General features: G+C 38.9%; 1 protein-coding gene across 3 annotated transcripts; it reads right to left on the reverse strand.

The window, feature by feature from the left end:
* Positions 1–252: 252 nt before the first annotated feature.
* On the reverse strand, positions 253–18,433 carry LOC118263561 (calnexin). 3 transcript variants are annotated; one of them, XM_035575628.2, is made up of 13 exons: positions 18,266–18,433; positions 17,868–17,990; positions 16,851–17,018; positions 15,611–15,760; positions 7,542–7,750; positions 6,968–7,175; positions 5,711–5,831; positions 5,062–5,204; positions 4,470–4,586; positions 3,941–4,081; positions 3,454–3,579; positions 2,447–2,635; positions 253–2,131 (listed from the first exon to the last, which is right to left on the reverse strand). In XM_035575628.2, exons 1-13 carry the CDS (start codon positions 18,275–18,277, stop codon positions 2,063–2,065), a joined length of 1,776 nt encoding a protein of 591 aa, XP_035431521.2. In that variant the 5' UTR covers positions 18,278–18,433; the 3' UTR covers positions 253–2,062. The 3 variants fall into 3 exon arrangements, with proteins under 3 accessions (XP_035431521.2, XP_035431522.2, XP_050561296.1); XM_035575629.2 differs by lacking the exon at positions 3,454–3,579 and adding an exon at positions 2,936–3,058 and having other exon boundaries at positions 18,266–18,432; XM_050705339.1 differs by having other exon boundaries at positions 18,301–18,320.
* Positions 18,434–18,725: the final 292 nt, after the last annotated feature.

The following is an 18,725-nucleotide window of genomic DNA, read 5'->3' on the forward strand; positions in this document are numbered from 1 at the left end:
TCGGGTATGGGTGTCATGTGTAAGTATGTGAATGTGTATTTTTGTAAACGCACCCATAACACAGGAAAACGTCCTAGTATGGAGCAATGCTTATTAGAAATAGAAAAAAAAACACTGGAGTAATTGTCAAGTTCTTGCATTTAACAACGACGGTGATTGAATTTCTCAAAAAAATCAGGTTTGTCTTATACATTGGATAACATGTGTGTTATCCAGTGTTAGGTTAACTATTAAAATGATTGAAACAACGAGTAAAAATTATTCAGTTTATTATCCATATAAATTACAGTCCATTAACTTCACGTATCACACAGTCGAACTTAGGAAAATAAAAGCATCGAGACGTATTTATATTACAGCTGCCCTAAACAACCGTAGCTTTGCGAGAATGTACGTATGGCTCACAGAATATCTTGGTAGAATCCAACTATTAAAAAGTAAATAAGTTTCTGTTACATTCCAAATATAATCAGTATGTATTTTTTATTAATAACTGCTGTGAGCCATGTTAGATCGTGCTCGTTATAATTTTCAAAGATTATTATTTTATCTACATAAGTATATGTTCTATAAGCAATAACATGAATTTGATGTTGCTAAAACGTTTCTTTGTAGTGACAATGAACATTGTGATTGTGTATATATCGGTAATATTATTTAACATTACATTGTTCTCACCGGCGCCAGCGCATTAACTCATAAGTAAGCGAATTGCATACAAAATAAAATTTAAATAGTTTACTGTGAGCACGACCTATAATAGGTGAAGTAAATCATTCATCATGCCATTCATGTATATTACATACAATTATTATGAAGTTAATACTAGAGAACAAGCATGTTTTTTTCTATCTAAATGTACAAGTCATAAAGTAAAATGCAGAAAGGAATCGCACGAAAATATTTAGTTGCGACTAACATTAATACAAGCCGACAAATTATATACATATAACGCTTTCACACGGAACCCGAAAGGGATACGAGAAAATTATACAAATTAAACTATTTATTCCACATTATATTATATTCCACATGTATTATGTATAATATTTATTAATGAAATTCGTAACAAAATCTTGAGCACACAGTGCCAGCTAAGTTAATAACTTCAGGCGGTCGGCTACAGAATTCGGGTCACAACTCGACTTGTGTCGCCGACCGCTGAAAACAATGTTTCTATGTAAATCATAAAAATATTTAACATAAGTCATCTCCTTAACATTTGTTCACTAAATTGGTCACAAGTTAAAATATAGGGCGGCTGAAGCTCTTTGGCAGTGCAGAAAATAAGTTACAAAGTGCTTTTGTAAAATAAGAAGGGAATAATTAGCATTATTATTTTATATATTAATGTATTTATACCAAGAAGCCGTTATAAATAATTTGGTCATAGAGATGTTTAGCTTTACCCATATTTTCCTATTTGCTCAAATAAATTATTGCTACAATTTGTCTAAATATATTATTAATACCTTTGCATTCTGTATTGTATTAAAATAGCAGAACATTAGTATACTATGATAGTATAAATATCAAATTATTTCCTTAAATACAAGGAAACCGCGAAATACAAGTATTACGGGCGTGATAGACAGACGAGAATATAATTTTCTATATTATATAGGACTAAACATAGCTTAACTACATAGAAGGTTTATATAGAAGGCAGATATGCACTTTAATGTTGAGCCGGGAGTTATTATAAGTACCTTGTATTATGACACTGAGATTTGTTCCATTCAAAATAATGAAACATGTAATTTTTTAATATTATGTTTACTAGCAAAATATTGTTACAGTGTAATGTAATGCTTTACTTTTAACAGTGCTTGTTAATTTACAATCTAGCTTTGGTCTTCACAACTCTTTGGTTGTTTGTTTTAGTAGATATTTAATATGGTACTGAGGTTGATAGTTAATTGTCTAAGATTGCCGAGCTCAACATTGTAAGTGTAGTCACTAGCCTGTGACGTCACTAGTGGACAACGACCGCTCGCTACACACACTATGACAGCGCACTCACACACACGTATTACATCTATACATCTGCCACAGAATACATTTACTCCCGACGAGGCTTGCGTTTCCTTTGGCCGTCACCAGCGCCCTCTGTATCCACTAATGGTGTAGTCTGGAACAATATGAGATGTTTTATAAAGCTTTCGAATTTTAATCGAAAAATAGCAAAAGGCTAATGGATGAGTTAGCTGTGTTGGCAAAAAGTGGGACTAAAATTTAAGAGAACACCTCTGAAATTTTAATGAACCCCTAAATTAAAATAAGTTACACTTAACGACATTTTCACCAACCTATAAGTGAAACCGGACAGAATAGGTAAGGAGCCAGTTTAGGTGCAATTCTTAGTTGAAAGTGGTTGGAGAAAACAGCCATATGTTCTTTTAATTTTTATAAAAAAGAGAAGACTGATTTCGCAATAAAAACTTACGTCAGCTACTTCTTCAGTAGTAGTGATGACTTCAGCATCGTCGTTATCAACCTCTGGGCCCTCAAGGTCGGCCTTGCTGGGCCTCTCAGCTTCCTCCTTGAGTTCCTCCTCAGCCTCAGCTTCACCTTCAGACTGGTGAGGATCGTCCTCTACCACCGCGTCCGTCTTCTTCATGTCGGCGTCAGAATCCTGTATTTAGATACGTGTTTGAAATATATATCATAATATATCTATAAATTATTTTCTCCAAAGTATTTCATATTTATTCATGAAACGACGAAGCTTTTCGGGAAAAGATAGGTAATGGGCTCTTGGGTTTTGCTTGGTACTGCCAGATACATATTATACTACACAGCTACAACAGTAGCTGTCTTAATAAAACGATTGCTTGATGAATTCTCGACACGTATTCACATAACACTACCATTGATTGAATTAATAGATTTACCAAATACCTTTCAGTCTTTATTCTAATAACTCCTTACTTACCGACTTGGATCCGAAGCAGGCGTAAGCAACCAGACCGACGACTAGGAAGGTGACTACAATGAGCAAGGCATACACCCAAGGGTTGTCACCAGCGAACCTCATCGCGCGGTCGAACACAGAGTCCTGTGGATATTAGCTGTGATACAAACTAGCCAACTACTTATAGCCTACGTCACACACTTTAGAAGGGGTAAACTATTTGGGAGATCTTACCATGTCTTGATTTGTTGTAGAATTTGTTTGTGAGAAAAATTATGCGAGGCCATTGTGAACTACATAGAGCGTACAACAGGTGGGTGAGGGTTTACAATTAACAATAAGAAAAGCTAGACTTTAACTAACTTTGAAGAAAACTTTATATTCGTTACTTGATCAAGCCTGAAACCTTACCTTAAAATGTTTTAACAACAATTACAACTTTGTTTCACTCAATAGATCATATAGCATAGCTAAAATTCACAATCACCCTAAATACCGTTCAAGCCTAGCTTTAGAACATAATTTGTATAAGAATAGACCTCATTAGCCCGTCGTACGAGACAGACGATGTATGCCACGATGGGTATAGCGACGTAGACCGCGTACAGAGCCCACCAGCCCGGCTTGTAGTTCATCGCACGTAACATGCGGCCCCATAGCGTTTGCTGGTACATTTTGTTACTAAGTTTTTAATATTTTGAACTAGATATATAATGTACTAGTTACTTCTTCAAATTAAGTTATCTTTTTATTTTTAGTATGTTTCAATCCGTCTACCAATTAAGGGGAGGAGCGAAACAATTTCAACCCGGTTGTTTACGACTTTAGGGCTTTTTTATTCGGCATTTCACGGATTTAATTCGATGCCTTATTTAAATGGATTTAATTTACCAACACGGATTTAAATTGATAATGCATTGTATAACTTTTTACCCATTATGTTATGAGTCCCATAGGACATATGTAATATAGAGGCTATCACAATTACAAGTATATTTTAAAATGTTCAAATTTTATTGCACTTACCGAATCCCTGGAGATCTTAGCACGTTTGAGTGCGAAGGTGTTCTGAGCCCATTCCTCAGCAACGGCCAGGTCGTCCGTGATGATCAAGTTGTCGAACAGAAGCATTGGAGACATCGACCATAGCTCGAAGCCGACGGCATGCTGATTGTTAAACAAGAAATGATGTAGATATCATCAATACGCTTAGTCTTACACACGCCAGTGTATTTTCAACTATATTGCAATTCAATAAAGTTTGACATCGATTACAGAAATAGTATAATCTAATTTTCTGCGTGACGCAGCTAAGATCTACTAGAGTAGGTAGTGCGACGTTGACGCGTCTGCGCACGTTCGTTACTCACGATGAAAAGTCCCTCTCTCCCTCGAAACTTTTACAGAATATGAGCGAACAAACTTTTCACGTAAATACGTGAATAAACCGTTGTTTCTAGTTAATTAATAATTTAGTATGACATAATTTAGTTAACTTGTAAACTGTAATAACTAAAGTTAGTCTTTCAAAAATTTGTAGAAATCTTATACTTACAATAGGCGTCATACGGAATGGCGTTTCGTCCTTGAAGTAATCCGGGTTGGGAATGCGGCGCGGCTTCCACTTGCCTTTGTAGTTGGGGTTCTTGATCAGGGGAGCGCGCCAAACGCCCTGTAACATTACATAATCGACTCTAGTTTTATGGATATAAAGTTCAAAATAAACAACAAAACTACACTTGGAATGTAAAATTCTTTACAACAGAGAGGTTTTTATAGGATAGGTCGGTAAACAGATCCAGTTAACAAGTGTTAGGTAGATCGCTTGTTGCAACATCAGATCCCCAAAAGATTTGGGTTTTGTAATGCAGAGAGATGTAGCCTTTTTTTTGATGATGGGGGGAAACCTTCAAGAGGCGCCTAGCTTTTTGGGGATAAAAGACTAGGGAGTGTGGGATTTTTACCTCACTAAAACCACCCGGTGGCCACCCTCAACACTTGTAAGGGGCACCGAATCCTCTTAATAGATATTTATTCGGACCCCACGGTAAAAAGGGATGGGGCCTACAGTGGTACCTGTGAGGTTACACTCACACGGCGAAACAGAAGAATATGTTTTATTCACACGTGAAATCGGCCGTAATTACCTTGTAGTTGGGGTTGGGAATGGTGGGAGGGTTCCACTTGCCACATCCTGCAGCGGAGGCACAGACTGGGTTGTCGATGAGAGGAGCCTCCCATTCACCGTCCATATCGTCATCCCAATCTTCGGGCTTCTTTGCTTCAGGGTCTGAAAGTTACATAATAAAAGTATGTATATCTGTTTGTCTTTTTGTAGGTTTGTCATTAAAGTTAATGTTCGTTTTGTAGTGTAGATTAGAGAAGGGAAAAACAAATAAGAAACTTCATGGTTACTCATGCATGTTTAAATAGTTTTAGAGTCCTGTGCATGTTCCCATTCCATAACCAAAATAGTTCATACAAAAGTAGTTTCTAATCATTTGAAAAAATGAATATAGCAAAGTGGGTTTATAACAAATTGAATCATGAGCTCACTGTCAATCAGAGAGCTAGTCCAATGAACAACTGAGGGAGAGAATATACTTACTCATTTCCAATAAAATACTTTTTTAATTATTATGAGGAACTCGACTAGTTTCAAGCCATGCTAGAGGCTCATATTCATGAGCAGCATTCCGATTGTCGAACAGTTAAGTGAGTAAGCCGATAAGATAATAATTAATTTAGTATGTCTCACGAAAGTTATAATAAAATACTTTCTTATGGTATACTAACCATGAATCATTTCAGGTTCGTCGTCGAGCCAACCATCGGGTTTGACAGCGTTGGGGTCAACGATCTGTGCCGGCGCATCCTCGTCCCAGTCCTCTGGCTTCTTTGCAGTTGGGTCAACAATCTAAACCAAAATAACATTACATGAAAGAACAATAAATAAACATTATTTTGACAATCTCGATATTTTAATTTTTCCTTTTTTATTCCATCCACTTTCAGCCAACTATATTAAAAATCATACTCAATACGAGGCGAGCTTATTGTCACACATTGGGTTCAATATTAAGCTCTGTTTTCATATTGAGAATGTTTGCTAGACTTTGCCCTTGCTACTTGACTATTAAGGATATCAAAAGACGTACGAGTATAAACATTGTACGCTGTCTAGCTGAATAAATAAACGATGACGTCATGCCATCAAAGTCATGCATTTCCCTATTGACTTCGTTTCACACAAGTATTTACCTACTAGCAGAGCACTCAACACCTTTGGTGGCACATTGCCAACTGTATATCACAAACAAAATTACACTGAAAATGTACACAAATAGATTTTTGCACTTAAAAGTTCAATGTAATGTCTTTGTTCTTTGTTTTACATTATACATATACGTACATAGGTACAAGTTCATTGTCCAACATATAGTTGCATGGACGAGATCGCTATTTGTGATAAGGCCGCTCATTATAAATTTATTGTATTGTATGCAGTGCACAAAACCTCATTTACACTGATGTGAACGGTAAAATAACTAACGAGATTCTTATGAGACAAAAATGGCGCACCTTTACGTACCAACATGCCATTTTACTAAAGAAATGGTTATTGATGTTATAAATGTTCCCTAAAATACTTTTGATTGACATTTTGTATTGTCTGGTATAAACAACAATAAAACTAATGAGACCTCTGATGGTAAACTATCTGTTCCTATGTACACCTGTAACACGAGACATTTTAATCTCATGTGCATTTTCGCTCGCCATTTTTGTCACCAGAAATTGTGCTATATACTATCAATGAAATCCGAGGTAATAGTCCACTATCCTTGTAAAAGAGCTCTGTGAGAAATCATTATTAGGTGGTATTCCCGAACCGATACGACCTTCAAACCTTGAAGAAAAGAGCGTATTCCTTCTTAAAAGGCCAGCACCGCAACTGTGACTCCTCTGGTATTGCGGGTGTCCATGGGCGGCGCTGATCGTTTACCAACAGGTCTGCTCGTTTGGCCCTATTCCATAAAAAAGTCCACCAACCTTTTCCCTCTCATCCCAATCGTCAGGTTTCCTATCATTAGGGTCGTCAATTTCTTCTGGTGGGTTGACGGGTGGCGCGAAGTCTTCAAGCAGGGATCCAGAGTTGACCTCCTTGTTGTCAATGAGTATGCTGAACGTGTTGTCTGGCCGGACGATGAGAGTGTAGAGATGAGGATCCTTGTCCTTGTAAATTTCATCTAGACGTTGACTGGAATAGAAGGAATAAATATTTAAGTAACGTCATTTAGTAGATAATGTTTAAGCAAACGGATGCTTGGCAATTTCCGCATGGATCAAATATTTTATGTAATTTCACTTATAGTTTGAATCTGATGTTTCATCAGGTAATTTATATTCATAAATGCACCTACGATACAAGACAAACGTTTTTATAATAAGTCGGGGATCGGAGCGCCCGTTAATGTAGTATAGTAGTACCTAATAGAATTGAACTATTCTTATTGTACTTAGAATATTAGAATCTTTTCCATAAAAAAAAAAAATTATAGCCGTTTGACGCGATATTTCTTCGTTTACAGTAAAAGCTGTAACAGTAATTTACTAAAACACTTACGTAGGCTTCTTGCTATGCTTCTCTTCAATGACACCAGTCTTGGGGTTCTTATGTCTAAAGATGAAGTGCAGTTTGTTGTCATTGCCACACTTGTCCGGGCCAAACATGATGGTGTAAGGAGTCTGGTCGTAGAACTTGCGGAGATCTGCTCGAGTGTTGGTACCGCGGGATAGGAGCTTGATGTAGGCACCACCGCAGTTTTGGCCTTCCTGTAATTTGATGATGTTTTGGTGTAGGATTTGTGAGTACTTACTTGGTTTAATTGAGAAATAAAGAGTATAGTGACATGATACATTACCAGTTACCTTCGTCAAAACCAGATTACCAATACCGTACCTCCGTGCAAAACCAGTTTACCTTTACCATACCTCAGTGAAGAACCAAACAATTACCTTTGTTTTGACTTTCTATGTTAATGAGAAACAGCGAAGCAAATCGTCTTGAAAAAGACGTTTGGATATTGTGTTTTTGACTATCTCTGTTATGAAGAAACAGTGAAGCAAGTCGCCTTGAAAAAGACGTTTGGATACGTTGTGTTTTTGACTCTTTCTGTTATCAAGAAACGAGGAAGCAATTCGCCTTGAAAAAGACGTTTGTTTACGTTTTTGACTTCTGCACAGAAACACGTCTTGAGAAAGACGGTTGTTAACGTTTTTGACTTCCGCACAGAAACACGTCTTGAGAAAGACGGTTGTTCACGTTTTTGACCACTGCACAGAAACACGTCTTGAGAAAGACGGTTGTTTACGTTTTTGACTTCTGTACAGAAACGCGTCTTGAAAAAGACGTTTGTATAAGTTTCTATTGACGGCTGTTGGAACCAAGACATGCAGAAGCACGGCATGGCACAAGCGACACACAACACACGCAGCAAGCAAGCAGAAGCTGAGCACGAGGAACACGGAGTCACGAAGACACGGCGATCAGCGAGATAGCACGAGCGGAGAGACGTCTGCACACGTCGACGGCACCGGAGCGAAAGGGACGCGGCGCGGGGAGCGCGCCTTTTAAAGCGGCGGCGCGGCCACGCGACGCGAGCGAGCGGCGGCGCCCTCTCGCGGACGCGATGTCAAACTCTCGCGATCGGTCCTGCGCTGCTATTGGTCGGTTGCAAAAAGCATTTCGGTGTGTACTTAGTATGTAAGTGTGCTACGGTAGCTGTATTTATTAGTAGGGCCATTTGGCAAATAAATTCATTCCGAAAAACGACTTCAAGAGTTTTATTTCAACAAGAAGAAACCTGCTCTCTCCCTCAAAACTGGTGACCCTCCTGAGAAGAAAGAACACTAGAACAGAAGAAAAAGGAAAAATAATATCAAGACGTCGAATCCCTGCAAGTCTGAAGATATGGCTACCGAAGAATTCTGTGACGCTCACGGCGTAACCACAGTGAAGAGCGACGTGGCGACGATATCCCTGCCCGCAAGATTGCCACAATTTTGGCGGCAAAATCCCCGCCTCTGGTTTGCGCAATTCGAGGCAGCCGTCGCCGCCAGCAAGATAGGAGAGGAGCAGAAATTCAACCTCGTCGTACCACTGCTCGGCAACAGCGACCTAGAACAGATCGCCGACATCATCTTGAACCCCCCAGCTACCGGCAAATACAGCAGTCTGAAAGAACGGCTAATCTCCACGTATCAAGAATCCGACCATCGCCAGCTACAGAAGCTACTCAGTGGCCTCGAGCTCGGCGACCAGAAGCCCAGTCAACTACTCCGCAAGATGCGCGACCTCAGCGGCAAACTCCTGTCCGACGAAGCTCTCAAAGTAATGTGGTTGAATCAACTCCCTACACAAGTACGCGCCGTAATCTCCGTAAACACCGAGTCGTCACTGGAAATGCTAGCCGCCATGGCTGACAAAATGATGGAGCACTTCGAGCCTACTTCCATCAACGCAGTCTCAACAACCACAACAGCGTGTCAAGAAAACTTACAATTCGCCTTACTATCGAAACAAATAGAGAAACTTTCCCTGGAAATCGCCGAACTCCGTACGAATCAGCAAAGCGCGGGAAACTACCGCCGCTACTCGCGCTTCCCACATCGCAATCGCTCACGCTCGCAATCACGATCCAGACAGCGTGGGCAGAGTAACATCAAGCCTGGCGACCCGAATTGGTTGTGTCGCTACCACTACCGATTCGGCGACGAAGCACGTAAATGCGAACCACCGTGTGCAAAGAAGCGGGAAAACTAAAAAGTACATCTACGTTGGCGGGCGTCGATGTAAACCAAACAAGCCGCCGACTCTGTATTATCGACACTAACTTACGAGAGAAGTTTCTTATCGACACGGGAGCCGACATATCTGTCCTATCAGCAAGAAATAAGAAACATTTGAAGCCGGCGAAGACAGTATACAAACTATTTGCAGCCAACGGCACCGAAATTCGCACCTACGGAGAGCGCACACTCGAGCTCAACCTAGGTTTGCGAAGACGATTTAGGTGGACTTTCGTCGTTGCCGACGTCAACACATCAATACTGGGCGCAGACTTCCTAGTACATCACCAACTACTAGTCGACTTGCATCGAAGAAAACTCATTGATCGCGTCACCGAACTCAGTGTAAACACAATCAAGATCAACAGCTCCGATCAAGAAACAGTCTACACAGTTAACCGTGATCACGCCTATCACGACCTACTAAAGAAATATCCCGACGTTCTGCGACCTATGTCTTTGAAAACTCCAGTGAAACATAATGTCACGCACCACATCGAGACAACAGGACCACCTATATACTCACGTGCGCGACCTCTACCGCCCGACAGATACAAAGCAGCGAAACTCGAGTTCGAACATATGATGGAGATGGGTATTTGCAAGCCGTCAAACAGTCCTTGGGCGAGTCCACTGCACGTCGTTAAGAAAAAGACGGTTCACTTCGAGTCTGCGGCGACTACAGAAGACTAAACGCCGTCACAGTACCCGATAGATACCCTATACCACGTATCCAAGATTTTACCTACCAACTCCACGGCAAGAAGATATTTTCAAAACTCGATCTCAAGATGGCATACTTCTGGATACCAATAGCTAAAGAAGACGCACAGAAAACTGCAATAATCACTCCATTTGGTCTCTTCGAGTTTAACTGCATGACATTCGGCCTAAGAAACTCCGGACAGACTTTTCAACGATTCATGCACGAAGTGTTACGAGGACTCGACGACATCGTGTTTTGTTACATCGACGATCTACTTGTGCATTCGAAGAATCAAGACGAACATCGACGTCACATCGAAATAGTACTCGAACGCCTAAATACCTACGGCGTCAGTCTAAACATCGATAAGTGCGAGTTCGATAAACAAAACGTCGAGTTTCTCGGGTACGAAGTGTCACCGGAAGGAATCAAACCTACTCAAGAACGAATTCAAGCCATAGTTAACTACCCAAAACCACAAACAGTTCAAGACCTAAGAAGATTTCTCGGTATGATTAACTTTTACCGCAGCTGCTTACCCCATCAAGCCGAATATCAACATGAACTTAACAAATATTTACATAATACTAAGAAGAAAGATAAGACTCCGATACCGTGGACCACAGAAGCAGAACAAGCCTTCGAGAAATGCCGACAAAGCATTCTCGACGCTACGACGCTCACGCACCCGATACATAACGCGCCGCTACGCTTATATACCGACGCATCGAACTCAAGCATCGGCGCCGTACTTCAACAACAAGTGAACAACGTGTGGAAACCGCTAGCATTTTTCTCGAAGACAATGAGTGAAACACAGCGACGTTACAGTGTATACGATCGCGAATTATTAGCAATGTACACTGCCGTCAAACATCTCCGTCGACTAATAGAGGGCAACGATCTAACAATATTCACAGACCACAAACCTCTTACTTATGCACTAACAAGATCGCCGAGTACCAGCGATACATCACGAAGAGAACGTCAACTTCACTTCATCAGCCAGTTTTGTTCGAACATAAAGTACGTGCACGGTGATAACAACGAAGCGGCCGACGCCTTATCACGCATTGAAGAGATCGATCTAACAGAAACTTCAATCGACTACAATCAACTCGCAATAGACCAAGAAAACGACTCAGAACTACAGATTTGCATGTCAAGACCTAATCTACAGTTCACAAGTATTTCACTACCCGGAGGTCAACGACCGATTATCTGCGAAACATCAACAGGCAACATACGTCCGTATTTACCCGCGAAATATCGTTTTGCTGCATTCAAAGCGCAACACGATCTCAGTCACCCAGGCGTACGTACTACGAGGAAGATAATGTCAACGAAGTTCTTCTGGTCGAACATGAATAAAGAAGTTGGAACATGGGCGAAAACATGCATCGGTTGTCAGCGTGGAAAAGTACAGCGGCACACTATCAGTCCTCTCGGCGAGTTCGAAAAATCACAACGTTTCGAGCACATACACGTTGACATCGTGGGACCGCTGCCGCCATCGAACGACTACCGATACCTAGTGACGATGATCGACCGCTGCACGAAATGGCCTGAGGCGATACCAGTCCGAGATATCACCGCGGACACGATCGCCAAAGCCATCTTCGACGGGTGGATATCAAGATTTGGTTGCCCACTACGCATCACGACTGACCAAGGCAGACAGTTCGAATCGTCACTGTTCAATTCACTAATGAAGAAATGCGGAATAAAAAGAATCCGTACTACTGCTTTCCACCCGCAAGCCAACGGACAAATCGAGCGCTGGCACCGCACTTTGAAGTCGGCACTCATGGCGAGATGCGCGCGCACAAACTGGAGCGACGAGTTATCAACGGTGTTACTAGGATTACGTACAGCACTTCGTCAAGACAAGGAAGTCAGCGCGGCACTCATGACCTACGGATCTACGCTTCGTGTACCATCGGATTTCTTCGTGCCTACACAGCCGAACATTGACGATGCCGAATTCGTCCGCCAGCTGACCGAAACAATGTCTACGTTATCCACGAACAACAAACCACACTCAAACACCGTACGCACATTCGTACACAAAGATCTAACCACGTGTACACATGTCTTTGTGCGCAATGACACCGTGCGCAGCCCGCTTGTACCTCCCTACGATGGCCCCTACAAGGTGATTCAACGCGACGGGAAGAATTTTACCCTACAGATGCCTAATCGAACTACAGTCGTCTCAATAGACAGAATAAAACCGGCATACTTACTCAACGAAGATAAACTGGCATACTTACACAACGAAGAAGAACACAAAACCTCAACTTCATCAAATACGTCGAGCGCTACAAGTACTTCAACTACACACACAAGCAACGACGCGCGGACGCCGCTACCCGCCCCCGCCCCACCGCGCGAAGCCTACGTCACCCGCACCGGTCGGACAGTGAAACCAAATGTACGCTTCGCTTAGGGGGGAGTGATATAGTGACATGATACATTACCAGTTACCTTCGTCAAAACCAGATTACCAATACCGTACCTCCGTGCAAAACCAGTTTACCTTTACCATACCTCAGTGAAGAACCAAACAATTACCTTTGTTTTGACTTTCTATGTTAATGAGAAACAGCGAAGCAAATCGTCTTGAAAAAGACGTTTGGATATTGTGTTTTTGACTATCTCTGTTATGAAGAAACAGCGAAGCAAATCGTCTTGAAAAAGACGTTTGGATATTGTGTTTTTGACTATCTCTGTTATCAAGAAACGAGGAAGCAATTCGCCTTGAAAAAGACGTTTGTTTACGTTTTTGACTTCTGCACAGAAACACGTCTTGAGAAAGACGGTTGTTAACGTTTTTGACTTCCGCACAGAAACACGTCTTGAGAAAGACGGTTGTTCACGTTTTTGACCACTGCACAGAAACACGTCTTGAGAAAGACGGTTGTTTACGTTTTTGACTTCTGTACAGAAACGCGTCTTGAAAAAGACGTTTGTATAAGTTTCTATTGACGGCTGTTGGAACCAAGACATGCAGAAGCACGGCATGGCACAAGCGACACACAACACACGCAGCAAGCAAGCAGAAGCTGAGCACGAGGAACACGGAGTCACGAAGACACGGCGATCAGCGAGATAGCACGAGCGGAGAGACGTCTGCACACGTCGACGGCACCGGAGCGAAAGGGACGCGGCGCGGGGAGCGCGCCTTTTTAAAGCGGCGGCGCGGCCACGCGACGCGAGCGAGCGGCGGCGCCCTCTCGCGGACGCGATGTCAAACTCTCGCGATCGGTCCTGCGCTGCTATTGGTCGGTTGCAAAAAGCATTTCGGTGTGTACTTAGTATGTAAGTGTGCTACGGTAGCTGTATTTATTAGTAGGGCCATTTGGCAAATAAATTCATTCCGAAAAACGACTTCAAGAGTTTTATTTCAACAAGAAGAAACCTGCTCTCTCCCTCAAAAAGAGCATTTATTTTACACGAAAAACAATGACAAGTAGGTACAGCAAAAATTTGACAATGCATGTATTTTGTTTGCGGTGAAATGGGACCAGTTCAGCATGTGCAAGACAACAAGGTTTTGCGCTGGTATTTATTTAGTGATTATGAAACCTTCATTCTTTAGGTAGCGAGAATTTGTACAGATAGTTATTAAAGAAGCTAAAGAATTCAGGTTTCATGTAAGTGCAATTAGTATACCTATTACCTATTAATACAAACATCTTCGGATCTATTTGAAACCATTGTTTTCCTTATTTTATTTCAACACAAATTCATATCATAACACAGTCTATCATTCACAGTGAAGTAAACACACCATTAGTGTTTATGACCAAACATAAACAATAAAAAATAGTAATTTACAAAAATAATTCATGTAGGATGTGATTTATAGCGTTTTGAGCAAACAAACAAAAACTTATTGACGTGAATAAAAGTTATTTATAAACGAATGATAACGAACTTCCGAAAACAGTTTTGGATTCAGTCCAGGACATGTACCGACATTGTATGTCTCTTCTTGTCCTTATTTTAAATGTTTTTTTTTATTCACAAATTAATAAATTTCATGGTCTCCTTGTATACAATTTGTCTTAAACAAAGGGGTAAATAAGATTATTGTTTTGAATATATCTTTACAATGTGGTTTTTCACCTAAATAGATTTTACCTGATCTCACCTGTAAGTATATTGTTATAAAGTTAAATAAATTAATCTGCATTACAATTTTCTGTATTTATTTATTTCAAATAGACCAGGAAGGCACTTTTAAATGTCAAAGCAAAGGTAAATATTATTTAAAATGTCTGTCCATCGGTCAGTCCTCTAGTGAAGCTATATGCTCTTTCCAAAGTGTAGATTCCTATGGAGAAGAACAAGCAAGAGGTTCACAATACAATTCTTGGTTACATTGTTTCATCTAAATCTATCATCAGTAAAGCAGATTTTGTAATTTTCAGATTTCAGTACCTAATAATTGTATTACGGTAGGTACTATTGAGTACCTACTGAATATAGTTAACAATGTAATACTAAGCAACAAATGGCAAAGCTAGCCAAATCAATACCATAACGAAATCAGAAACCAGGTCATACTTTCTAGCTAATTAGCTTACGAGATTTATTACAAACTCGATGAACATTTACTTGACGTATTTAGGTACTGAGTCTTGACTCTTACGTACTGTAGTTACCTACACTTACGTGGAAAATATGAATAGGTCCCAACAGTAAGCCGATAAGCCAATTAGTGACTCAATTGAATAAGTTTTACTCTACATAACAAAGTAATATTGAAAACCACACAGTCTGTATAAGACATTTTACATTAGCATTCTTCCTTTTGTGTTTTACACCAACTTTCAACCACACTATAACTTTTTTTTAAAAGTCCTGTACATTTAGGAGAGGTTGCAATGAGTTCTTTCAATAAGACAAGTATTAAACAATTTATTATCACTGTTTTTTAGGAAAACTCAAATATGTATTTGATTTGAGCAACGGAGTTCTCTTGTTTAAGATATTTTGACTGCCAATAGGAAACTGTTGAAGGCAAATCCTCCGCTAATGTTGTCACCGGTAACCACCACTTCATTCAATGTGTTAAATGGTTTTCATTTAGGTCAAGGTTTAGTATAATTTTAATGTATGTAAAACTTTACCTGCATGGTAACTTCATACTGGACAATGAAGGGTTTGTCCTTGAATTCAAATGGCCGCTGCAAAAGAGTTGATATGGCTGCATGCTTTGCTTCAGTCGTTAACACCAGACCTAAGTCATCTTTGAAGATCTTTCTGCTTGGTTGTTGAATCTGAAATATGACATATTATTGATATATAAAAATCTATTGCCGTTCATTAGTCTCGCTAAAACTCAGAACAGATGGAAATTTTCTGTTTAATTATTTATGGACAGGGAAGGTTTACAAGGTGAGGAAAAAAAATGATTGAAGCAGTACAAACTATGCTGGGTCAGCTAGTTATAAATAAAGACATTTTATTTTGTTATAGCAAAACTAACTTTAGTTAGTGTGACATTTATGTCATAAAGTCCTAAGGTGCATAACAAGGTTAAAACCTAGCTTGGTGTAAATAAGTTGATTAACAAATTCAATATACCTACACAATATCAATTTATGAACAAAATAATTATAAAGGTCATCTTTTAAGTGATTATTCATAAAATATGTACATTGTGAATGTACTATTACATTTTATCAGTAGTAAACTACACAGTAAGGTAATGTTTGAATAAAATTAGCTAAGGAAATCAAGATAACAGCATCTGAGAACATCAACTGTAACAGTACTGTACTATTCATGTTAAATTCTATTAATTTTATCTTCCCATTATCAATAAGTACAGTTTACACATTATATTAATAGTTTTCTAATAACTTATTGTGGGTTTGTTAAGTATTTATCTAATTAGGGAAAGCATTTTAGACCTAGTTCATTATGAATGAATGCCAAAACCTGTTTAAGAAATGGGTATTAGGTAAAGATGACTAGCAAAACAATTTTTTAAACAATATTTCATTAATTTTGGCAATATAGTGTTCTATGTAATAAAAGCCAATGGCTATTTGGTATGTTAAGATTGGGATAAGATAAGTGGAAGTTTTAACATATTAAGTGATAAAGATTAGAGACAATGGAAGCTTCTGAAGCTCATTCATTATTTAGCCTAATAGGCACACAAGAGCATTAATCTCCACACTTGCTCAATGTGGGTTGGCAATTTCAACTTATAATAGAAATTTTGGTTTTTTTATGATGTTATCCTTCACCATTTGTCAGTACTATCTAAATAATCTTAGAAAGCACATATAACTCGGAAAAGTCACATAATAGTCAAACTTATTTATCATAAACTATACAAAATTGTAATCAAGTACTCACCGCCCATTTGCCATCATACTTGGCAATATTCTCATCAACACCCTGTTTCTTCGCTTCAGACTTCACCCATTTCTTCTTGAATGCAGCCTCGTCATCAAAATGTTCAGCTAAATATACTTTTTCGGGGCTTATTTTTGGACTCTGATATACATTCTCCTCTTCCACAGTCTAAAATCAAAGAAATATATTTTGAAACTGTATGTCAAGTGAACTTAAGAGTGTTGTTACTTCTAAACCTTGGTTTAATAAGAAACAGATCTAAGAAGAAACACAAATACATTGATTAGGATGATTACAAGACCCCAAAAATTATGAACAAGAAACATCATTTAATTACAATGTTGAATTATGCAAATAGTTTGCATTGCACTTCTATGTATTCAATTGCATTTTAATTATTAAACAATACAAGGAAACTAAATTAGTATATAGTTTCTTTCTGTTGAGTCCATGGTTCGAGTTAGAGTTTTACATGAAGCAACTTTAATTTACTCGTTACAACTCATTAAGTGTGACAAAATTTTTGGTCAGTTACAATTTACAATTACAAAAAATGATGAGGGCAATCACATTTTAGCCTTTACAACATTGATCTTTAGAACGAACAAGACTTTCAGCCAGTTTTGTTAACTGAACCAACATTATTGAATGATTTGGAATTAATTATCTACATCAGATACCTATAGTCTTAGGACTAAAGGTGTAGCTCTAGCACTGGCACCCAATAACAAGTAAAACCAGGACAATGAATGAAAAATAAGTTAAAAAACATAACCAATTAGTTATAACATTTGAATATAGAACTCCTGCAATGAACTCAGTGGAACACAGTCAGCATAATTATCACAATGGATGAGAAGACAAAAAAATACAAAATCTTATAAGGAACTAAACCTAGATCTCAATCTTATCTCTAGATAACAATGTAGGTCATAAGAGTTTATATCAGCAGTTCTTAATTCAATAGTATTGTCAGTAATTTATTCAGGTCATCAATGTAACCTATCAACTACTAACCTCCACAGTCGCTTCGTCGTCCCCATCCTTTTCCTTCGGCTCCTCTGAATGCACCACACTTATTGCATTCACTAACACCAGAAAGGCACCCAATAGGTATATTTTACGGCTAAATAAAGCCATCTGCAAAATAAAATGTATCACTGATGGAACACGTCGGCTTACGAAAAAAAAGCGTCGTCAATGTCCACGAACGAAACAAATTGCTCAGTATATACTCCGCCACGAGAAAGGGACTTAATTTAATTAAAAATATTATGTATGAATTTATGTAGCGTTCGGATACAAGTGTGTTCGGTCATTCGGTGCAGCCGGATAACGGAAATCCTCAATATAGGGCGACCAAAATCCATTAGGAACATTTAAGTTAAATTGAAATAATTCATACTAGTCATTACCTTGAAATGCATTTAATTCACTTTTGACTTTATACCTTACGATTTATCCGACGCACAGAAATCAAATAAATTCCCTTTTGAAAGGAATTTGATTTTCCTGAAAATTTTCAGCCAATCAAAAACAAACAGTTGTCAAGGTAGCGATCGAGAATTTTCCGAAGCGTTCAAATTTTGTTCATGTATTTTAATAAAACAGAAACTATTATAAAAATAATAAAAAAATAACTAGCTTTTACGACAAAATTGATATGCTTTTTTTATATATATGTTTTCTCTTAAAATATGTTTGATAATTATAAAGATTCTATTTTTTTTTTTCACTAGACTGAATATACGGATGCCATTGTCAAATATGATTGACAACTAAAAAGTTTTTACAACCCGACTAAATTATGAAGGTTGATTCTGAAATGTCACTTCCTACGGCATCTCTCTCACTCCTTTGAATAGTCTAACTGTA

This window comes from Spodoptera frugiperda, chromosome 27 (genome assembly GCF_023101765.2).
Source record: "Spodoptera frugiperda isolate SF20-4 chromosome 27, AGI-APGP_CSIRO_Sfru_2.0, whole genome shotgun sequence".
Taxonomy (NCBI): Eukaryota; Metazoa; Arthropoda; class Insecta; order Lepidoptera; family Noctuidae; genus Spodoptera; species Spodoptera frugiperda.

What these genes read in the sequence shown, in the direction of transcription:
- LOC118263561 (XM_035575628.2), bottom strand. An exon ending in ACGACGAAGCGACTGTGGAG is followed by an intron (nt 17,019 to 17,867) that starts GTTAGTAGTTGA and finishes CTTTGATTTTAG; the next exon opens with ACTGTGGAAGAGGAGAATGT. An exon ending in TTCCCAACCCCAACTACAAG is followed by an intron (nt 4,587 to 5,061) that starts GTAATTACGGCC and finishes GTAATGTTACAG; the next exon opens with GGCGTTTGGCGCGCTCCCCT.